The sequence below is a fragment of the Castanea sativa genome, chromosome 3 (assembly GCF_040712315.1).
Source record: "Castanea sativa cultivar Marrone di Chiusa Pesio chromosome 3, ASM4071231v1".
Classification (NCBI taxonomy): Eukaryota; Viridiplantae; Streptophyta; class Magnoliopsida; order Fagales; family Fagaceae; genus Castanea; species Castanea sativa.
In genome coordinates, this window is record NC_134015.1 from 29,875,615 (window position 1) to 29,884,838 (window position 9,224).

At 35.7% G+C, this 9,224-nt stretch overlaps 1 protein-coding gene across 2 annotated transcripts; it reads left to right on the forward strand.

Annotated features, from left to right (window-relative positions):
- The first annotated feature begins 230 nt into the window (after positions 1-230).
- Positions 231-8,702, forward strand: LOC142629860 (ATP-dependent Clp protease proteolytic subunit 6, chloroplastic-like). Of its 2 annotated transcripts, none has more exons than XM_075803904.1 (9): positions 231-479; positions 588-649; positions 1,338-1,404; positions 2,091-2,295; positions 2,418-2,483; positions 6,097-6,237; positions 6,894-6,947; positions 7,835-7,927; positions 8,281-8,702. In XM_075803904.1, the coding sequence occupies exons 1-9, from the start codon at positions 388-390 to the stop codon at positions 8,326-8,328; spliced, it is 828 nt and encodes a 275-aa protein (XP_075660019.1). In that variant the 5' UTR covers positions 231-387; the 3' UTR covers positions 8,329-8,702. The 2 variants fall into 2 exon arrangements, with proteins under 2 accessions (XP_075660019.1, XP_075660020.1); XM_075803905.1 differs by having other exon boundaries at positions 281-479; positions 588-631.
- The last annotated feature ends 522 nt before the right edge of the window (positions 8,703-9,224 follow it).

Here is a 9,224-nt window from a genome sequence, read left to right on the forward strand (position 1 = left end):
TTTCCATAATTTGAGGGGTTTTAGGAAAATTATTAGGCATTCGTACTTCCTCCTCTCATATGAATAATATGTTCCAGCATGGATTTAATTAGTGAGACCTACCATTTATGTAAGAGATACTCCGGAAGTACCAATCATTTCTTGGGGTTTTAAGTGTAATTTTTCTTTTTCTTTTTAAAAAAAAAAAATTTAAAAATCCGGTCAAGTGTTGTAATTGGGTAAAAGATTACGGTGGAAAAACATAATTTGTTTTGTTTTGTTTTTTTTTTTTTTTGGAAGAGCAAAAAATGGATCCTTTGAATTGAAATTGAAAAGACAAAAAAAAAAAAAAAAAAAAGGGCCTAAATTGCAATTCAACGACACTCGCTCTGTGTGTCTGGGTTCGAAATGGTAGCTTCAGTTATCTCCGTGCCTTCAAGCTTATCAATCACTTGTCGTAGCCGTAGCAGAACCACGTCAGTCCCTTTGTTTTCTCGCAGGTATCTATAAAGTATTTATTAGTTTGTTTCACTTAAAAACTTCAATTTTTAGTTGCTGTGCCTGTGCCTGTGTTTATCAATTCTTAAATTACATTCGTTAATTTACAGAAACTCAACGAGGTCGATGGTCTCTGCCTTGCCACCTCCATATGGTGATTCTTTAACATTTGGTAATCTATTTTTTTTTTTTCCTTTCTAGTTTACACTTCCATGAGTTTTTAAATTACACTTCTGTTTAAGATTACAAAATTTTAAGTAGCAGACCTTATGCTATAACTAGAATTGAGGATGACCCAATTGTCGTTTTGAGCTTAGTTGTGATTAGGAACAGTTCAATGCCCCTAATTTCATTCAAAATTTTTGTCTTGTTCCGGAACAATTCCCTTCGATTTCTTACTTAAACATGGCCGTGATTTTTTTTATATGCTATCTAGTATCCAGTGCTTCACAAAGGACACGGTGACATGAAAATTCTACAAAAACTAACTAATATAATTAATATATATCTTTTGGTATTATTTATTTATTTTTAGGCATATTTTCTGATTTTTCAAAATAAATAACAATTATCAAAATCTTTAAAAACATATCTAAAATCAACTTAAAAAAAAAAAAAAAATTCTTCTCAACAGTCAACACATTGCTGATATGCATGCTTGACATAAACATGCTGGGGAATTTGGAGTGGCTGTGCTTCTTAGATCTAGTGCTTATTGATGAATTTTGTTTTAGCTACTAATAAATATAATTGGTTGTTCCAAATTCTTTTATAGATACATAAACGCCTGCAGTGATGGTTACTCCATGGACTAATGCATTGAAAGTAAGTTATAATATGTAACGTATTGTTGTGTCCAGGCTTATCCAGTAAAACTTGTGGGTTACCTAGTAAGCACGAAGAGAAGGATTTTTGTACCAGAACAAGGTGTGTTGCTTGTTCCCCCTTTTTTGCTTAGAGTGCTTATTATTATTATTATTATTATTATTATTATTATTATTATTATTATTATTTGTGATATTTCATTTATACGCGCGCATGTGTGTGTGTGTGTGTGTGATCATTTGTTGTAGTGACTGTATTAATTTTCAGGTGATAATTTCCTTTGCAGGGTATTGCCCTTAGAGTTTTTCTTTTTAAAAAGAAAAGATATATAGAGTATGTTATGCATTGCCACCGTTACATCTATTTGATAGAAAATTACATGAAGTTTTAAAAAATGAATAAGCAAGGTAGGAATTGGGTTGAGGAAATAGCATTGCAGCTGCGTCATATTTGTTATCATTAGTCTTCACAAATTCAATGCTTATACATAATTTTCTGTTTTCTGCTTGCTGCTTGTAAATATTTCCTTTGCCTACTTCATTTCTTTGATGGAGTAGTTTTTCCTTTATACAATTTTTTCTTACCTATCAAAAAAAAGAAAAAAAGAAAATGGAAACATGTTACTTATACCTATGTTCTACTACTTATCTTCCTTCAAGATCGTACAATTATAGAGTTTGATCTGGTTCTATATTTTCTGCTTCTACGATCTCACGCAATAATTATTTTAAAAAAAGTATAGCCATTTAATGGAATAATTAGCTACTTAAACTGTGTTTGATATGCAGTTATGATGCAATAGAAGCCGCTAAAAAGGGGAATCCACCTGTAATGCCGGCTGTGATGACCCCAGGAGGGCCTTTGGATCTCTCATCAGTGTTATTCAGGAATCGCATAATCTTCATTGGTCAGCCAGTCAACTCACAGGTGGCTCAGCGAGTCATATCGCAGCTTGTGACTCTGGCAACTATCGATGAGGATGCAGATATTCTGGTGTGGTTATGTGTTGTTGGCTTTGTTTTTTCAATCTTGGTGTTGATGCATTGGGGCTGCAAATTCAAACTTCTGTGATAAAGATAATGCACAGCTTATGACTTAGTCCTGTATCCTCTCAGGTTTATTTGAACTGTCCTGGTGGAAGTACGTACTCTGTGCTGGCAATTTATGATTGCATGTCTTGGGTAAGTTTATAAAGTTTTATTGTTTAATGATTTCTTTGCTCTCTTTTTCTTAAGTAATTCTTCCTACCTTTAGCACATTAGTTATTTTGTCTTGCTACTCTGGTATCAACAATGACCTTACAAAGTAAGAACAAATATTTATTAATTTTAGACATTATATTTGAGTGCCTCCTGCCAATGATCCAATGAGTCTGGCTTAAACGGGACTGACTTCTCCCACAGGAGTGGGTGGAAGGTGAGGTTGTGGTTTCAAAACACACTGAGTGTAACTTGCCAATAAACAGAAACTATATGTTGGAGTGTCGCCCTATATGAAATGATTGTGACTTTATGCATTAAAGAAAGCCAGTATCTCCAATCTAAAATTTGATAAGTGCAAATTGATCACTTAGTTATTTATATATTTATTTATTGCAATAAATTCACTGTTTTAAAAACTGGACTGGACTGGCCGGTTCAATTGGGAACCAGTCATGGCACTGGTCCGGTAAAACTATAATAAAAAAAAGGTAAAAAATGGGTAATAACCGGGAACTGGTCTTTTTTCTGGTTCTTTGACTGTTCCGGTTTTTAAAACCACGAATAAATCCCAAATAGAGCAAGCTGTGAGCAGCCATTATAAAGTCCAAGTGGCTGAAAATAATTACATCAGCAATCCTATATAAATGTTGCAGAATCCATTTACCATGACAGTTTATATATAAAATATCTGTTCGTGATGCTAGTACTTGCCAATAGGTGGCCTGGCCGTTTTCTACTACACAATTAATAAATTTGAAAGGAAAGGAAAAGAATAAATAGGAGAAGAACCAAAATAAGCAAGAATAAATAATATGAGGAGCACAAAGGTAACTAAGATGCCAAATAGATATTAATGTCATCCCTGTTTATTCCAAATGGTGGCTTAACCATTTTACTAACTAAACTAAACGAACCTGAAAGGAATGAAATGAACATTTGGAGAATGAAAACTAAAGAATGAACATTTGGAGAATGAAAACAAATGTCATCCCTGTCATTTGTAAACTCGATATGGAGAAAGCCTACAATCATGTGAATTGGGAGGCTTTGCTGTATCTGCTGAATAGGATGGGTTTTGGAGTGAAGTGGTGTAAGTGGATACGTTCTTGTATATCCCCTATTCAGTTCTTTGTTTTGATTAATGGGTTCCCAGCTGATTTCTTTGGTAGCTCAAGGGGTTTAAGACAAGGAGATCCGCTATCTCCTATGCTGTTTTTGATCTTGATGGAGGTGTTTAGTAGGATGTTGAGAAGCGTGGAGGGAGCTGGCTTGATTCGCGGTTTTAATTTTGAGGGTAGGAGGGATGGTGGGGAACTTGTTTCACATCTATTATTTGCAGATGATACTATCCTCTTTTGTGATGCAAATGTGGAGCAAATTCTCCATATTCGGTTGTTGCTCCTTAGTTTTCAGGCGGTAACAGGTTTGAAGGTCAATGTGCATAAGAGCGAAATGGTTCCTATAGAGGAGGTTGGTGATGTGCATGCTCTGGCTGATATCTTAGGCTACAGAGTTGGATCTTTACCTATGTTATATCTTGGCATGCCGCTGGGGGCTCCTCACAACTCCCCTTCAATTTGGAATACAATTTTGGAAAATATTAAGCGGAAACTATCTGGGTGGAAGAAGTTGTACTTGTCTAAGGGGGGTCGTTTGATGTTACTCAAGAGCACGCTTTCTAGTCTTCTGACTTACTTTCTATCGTTATTCACAATTCCTACTCATGTGGCTAATAAAATTGAAAAGATGCAAAGGGATTTTCTATGGGGAGATAGCAAGATTCATTTTGGTAGAATGGGACAAAGTTTGTGCGCCTATAGCCAATGGTGGCTTAGGGATAAGGAAACTCACTACCTTTAATAAGGCATTACTGGGAAAATGGTTGTGGCGGTTTGGAAAGGAAGAGGGTTGGTTATGGAGGCGGGTAATAGCTTCAAAATATGGGGAAGATTGGGGGGGATGGACCTCAAAGCTGGGTAGGGGAGCTTATGGGTGTGGTTTGTGGAGAAGCATCCGCATGGGTTGGGCGGATTTTAGCAAAAATTGTCAGTTTGTGGTTGGGTTGGGAAATAGAGTGAGGTTTTGGCAGGATGGTTGGTATGGGGATCAACCTTTTCAGTTGGCTTTTCCAAGGTTGTACGGCATTGCCATTGATAAGGAGGCCTCTGTTGAAGCTTCTTTGCATAGGCAGGGGGCGGAGGATAGAAGATTTTGGAATGTTCGCTTTTGTAGATTTTTTAATGATTGGGAGATGGATGAAGGGATGCGGTTTCTTCGTATGTTGGGTGCTATAACCCCTCCTATGGATGTTGGAGACCGGATGAGATGGAAATTGAAGCCTAATGGGGCTTTTGACATCCGGTTACCTATCACAAATTAAGAAATTCTCCTTCAATTATCTTTCCTTGGAAAGCTATTTGGAGAGTAAATGCCCCTAGGCGAGTTTCTTTTTTTGTTTGGTGTGTAGCTTGGAATAAGATCCTAACGGGAGATAATCTGAGATTGAGGAGATTGGTTTTTGTGGATTAGTGCATTATGTGCCGTCATTGTGGAGAGACGGTAGATCACCTACTTCTTCATTGTGAGGTGGCCTATCGGTTATGGAGCTTTGTTTTTATAACCTTTGGCTTGGCTTGGCTTGGGTCATGCTTAGTTCGATTCCAGACTTGCTTTTTGGTTGGTGGAATTGGTTGGGGAAGCATTCGTCTCAGATCTGGAATTTAGTCCCGTTGTGCATCCTTTGGTGCATTTAGAAGGAGCGGAACCGGAGGCCTTTTGAGGATTTGGATAACTCTAGTGATCAGTTGCTTGCTTCTTTTTGTGGAACTCTCTTTGATTGGTCACGGGAGTGGGGACTCACGTCTAGTGATTCCCTCCCTTCTTTTCTTTGTTCCCTTTTCCCGTTGTAATTTCTTTGTTGTTTGGTTTTCTCTCTTGTTTCTCTTTGTTTTCTTCTTCTTGTAATTTCTGGGTTGCTCTGTGTTTTTCAGGCATAGAGTATCCTTTCGTATATATATCATTCTTATTTATCAAAAAAAAAGAAAAAAAAGAAAAGAAAAGACTAGTCTTCTCTGTCTCTCTCTGTCTGTCTTCTATTTTGATTTACATATTTATCTTTAGATGGGACACTTGAGAAGATTTTGGGGGACATGTGTTTTGGCTGATAATGTTTTTATGCTTGGATCTTTGTCCCATGTATTTCATTTGGATGCCTTTCAGAGTTCAAAAGAGGCCATGCTATCTGTAGCTTATAGATTAAATGCACTTATTAAAAGAAGAAAAAGTTTATAGGTTAAACACAAAAATTATTTGCACTTAAATCTAAAAATTAACGGACCGTTGCTGCATTTTGACAGTCTTCTTTCCCATCTACTCATGTGATCCTGTTAGGCTAAGCTGTTTTGTCTTCTGTATTCTCACAAAAACCTATTACATTGAGACCTACTATTTTCCCTAGTCATCAGTAGATTATACACCTGTCATTAGATGTTATATGGTACTTGCAAAAGCATGTCATCCATTTTTTTTTTCTTTATTAATAAAAAGTGTTCAATTTCTTACTCTGCAAGTATTTATTTAATAATTTTTTCAGATTAAGCCCAAGGTTGGCACAGTATGTTTTGGAGTAGCGGCAAGCCAAGGTGCGCTTCTTCTTGCTGGTGGAGAAAAGGGAATGCGCTATTCAATGCCAAATTCACGTATTATGATACATCAACCACAGAGTGGATGTGGGGTATGAATTACTTGTGGTGTAGTTTACTGCATTTTATAAAAGGATATGCTCATGAAAGGATTAGATCTGAAGACTAGATTGGAAGTCTGTAACAGATTCTGGTTTTATCTTTGCAAACAGATTATATCACTATTATCTTTCTAATCCAATTCACTTTCCTCTTTTATATTTGGCTATTCTTTTTGGCCTTTTGGTTTCTGTATACATGAGCTTATGTGAAGTTTAAATCAGTTTTTTGCTATTTTATGTGGTATGAGATTAGAAAGTTTAAAGTTCAAATTAGGTCACCCTGTGCGTAAAACAAAGTTTAAATTAGTTTTTCCCATATACTGTGGTTTGAGATTAGAGAGCTACAAAAAAACTAGGTTAAATGAATTTGAGTCTGCTTTGGACTTGGGTAACAAGCCCAAATGGGTATCAAATTCTTTTGATTTCAAAGATTTTCCACCACTTGTGAGTGTCAAGTAGACATATGCTTACCCTTTTCATTCTTGAAAACCCAAGTATGGCCAGGTGAAGTGAATGTATTGGGTAACACAAACAATAGAAGTATTCTCATCAGTGTGTGTAATGCGATGAAATTTGACATACAGTTTGGAGGTATTATGATTCATTTGCTAACATTCCATAGATATGATTGTGTTATCTACTTGTAGGGGCATGTGGAAGATGTGAGGCGCCAAGTGAATGAAGCGGTTCAATCTCGCCATGTCAGTCTCTCTTCCCCACTTAGTTGTGTACTTTGAATGATCTCTGAACGATTATAATGCAGCCTAAATGACTTAGATCAAGCTGAAATTGAGTGACTCAATTGTGTTTATAATTTTGCTAATTTGAATAAAAAATGGAAAACAAGATCTCCTTAAGTTGAGTGTAAGTTTTGAGCATTAAAAAAAGCCGAAATTTAGGTGTAGTTTAGGTGTAGTGATGTGCTGGGCTGGATTGTTATAAAAGTTTCACTCTGCCATGGAGAATATCCAGATAGAGATATCCAGCATTGCCGTTAGAAAATTCATGCTATCATCACAGAGAATTAGGCTGGTACTTTTGGCTTATCTCGTGGGAAACTGCATTTTAGTAGTAAATAGTAAATACAGATGCCTTGATCTTCATCTAGAGAAATGTGGAATGAGTGTTAACAAGGCACTTGTAGTCCTTTGCAAGTACAATGTCATGTGATTTTTCCAGTTCCATTTTCATATGTTCCCTTTGGGTGACAGCCTAATGATCTGAAAACTAGCATTATTATCTGCAGGTTTGACAGAAAATATTTTTACAGTTTGGTGCTTTGACAGAAAATATTGATCCATCACTATTGCATTTTCAAGCTCACAAAGTGCTTGAACCTATTTGATGAAATATTATTTTCCTCTTTGACTAAAATTATTTTTACCCACCAACCTAGGTAAAAAAAAAAAAAAGGGTTTCACTGAGAACTTGTGATTTATAACTCCATTTTCTAAACTCTATTCACTGAATTGACCAGTTTCCAGAATAGCCCAGCTTTTCTCTGTCAAATTCTTTTGAATGCATGAGTGTGCTGCTCAATGTTAAGCGCTGACACTACTTTTCTTCTTCCCCTGGTAATATTATGCAGAAAATTGACAAAATGTATGCTGCTTTTACTGGCCAACCTCTAGAGAAAGTGCAACAATACACTGAAAGGGATCGTTTCTTGTCTGTTTCTGAGGTAATGTTCCTCATTCCTTTGTTCTTCTTAGATCCATTTATTATTTAAAAGAGAAAGGGACTGGAAAACATAATGAAAATAAAACATTTACAAAGCTGTCTGTAGTTTGTACTCTGTATTGCTAGAATTTTATTGGCCAATTAAGTGGTTCCCCATGAAAATATTGCTTTTGACATATCATGATAAGTGGAAACCCTGCAAAATCAAATATTCAAAGCCCATTACTACAAAAGAGCTTCCATTATCTGCTACTAATATTTTTGAGCCCAGCTTCTATTGCAGTGGATTTCTGCTTTAATACATTATTGAGAGAACTACTAACAATTATCTTGCTGTGCCTCCTTTAATTGCAGGCTATGGAGTTTGGACTAATCGATGGTGTGTTAGAAACTGAATATTGAACTCCGATTTTTTGCTGAACCATTTTATGCCTTCAGAACATCATACTATCATAGTGCAATTTCAGGACACCATACTGCAATTGTTGTCAAACTGTTACGGATTCTTGTGTTGCCATCAATGAAAATTTGCATAGGGTTTTTTTCAATAGAAATTTGTCAAGGGGTGCTTATGTATTTTAGTGGAATTACATAGAGTTTTCATAGACAGGGAACTGGTTGTTTTGGGTTTCCTTCTTCTGCTTTGACTTTTATATATATAAGCCAAAATTGGGAGAAAATCCAATTAGATTTTCAAATTTGAGTTTAATTTGTGCTACATTAAGAATTTGATTAATGTTTATTGTTGTCAAATAAAAGAAATGAGGTTCATATTCTATGTTTGTACAAAAAATCAATTGATGTCTTGATCTGAAAATAAAAAGTAGTTATCATAAAGCAAATATCAGCCCATAAGTTGAAATTCTATGGTAATAAAAAAAAAACATGTTAAATGAGTTTAGCGTTTGTTTTTGGGATCTGGCTTGTGTTGGTAATGGATGAGAAAGTCACAGGGGAGGTTGGTCGCTGTGATCATGGTTGGTGGACCCACGAAAGGAATGAGGTTTGTTTCATTTATTTTGGAACTCGTATAAGGTATAACAACAAAACACAGCACAACGGGTTCTCACTTCACACACTGCCTTGCAAACGTAGAACTTACGATAACCATAACAAATAAAAATACATAAAATCAAGAGATATAAAAAGAATTTTATAGCAGTCTTGCAAAAAGGTTTGAAGTCTGTGCTGTGTATTCAAGAGTTAAGGTCCTTTTGGATATATATCACAATTAATTTTTTTAAGACATTTTTCCCTATCCCATGTATGTGTTAAAAATATTAGTATTCTCAAAAAAA

Bases quoted from the DNA above. Each gene is read 5' to 3' on its own strand.
- LOC142629860 (XM_075803904.1), top strand. From the start codon at position 388: ATGGTAGCTTCAGTTATCTCCGTGCCTTCAAGCTTATCAATCACTTGT. The intron at 2,484-6,096 runs GTAAGTTTATAA...TAATTTTTTCAG, and splicing joins TTTATGATTGCATGTCTTGG to ATTAAGCCCAAGGTTGGCAC. The intron at 6,948-7,834 runs GTCAGTCTCTCT...AATATTATGCAG, and splicing joins AAGCGGTTCAATCTCGCCAT to AAAATTGACAAAATGTATGC.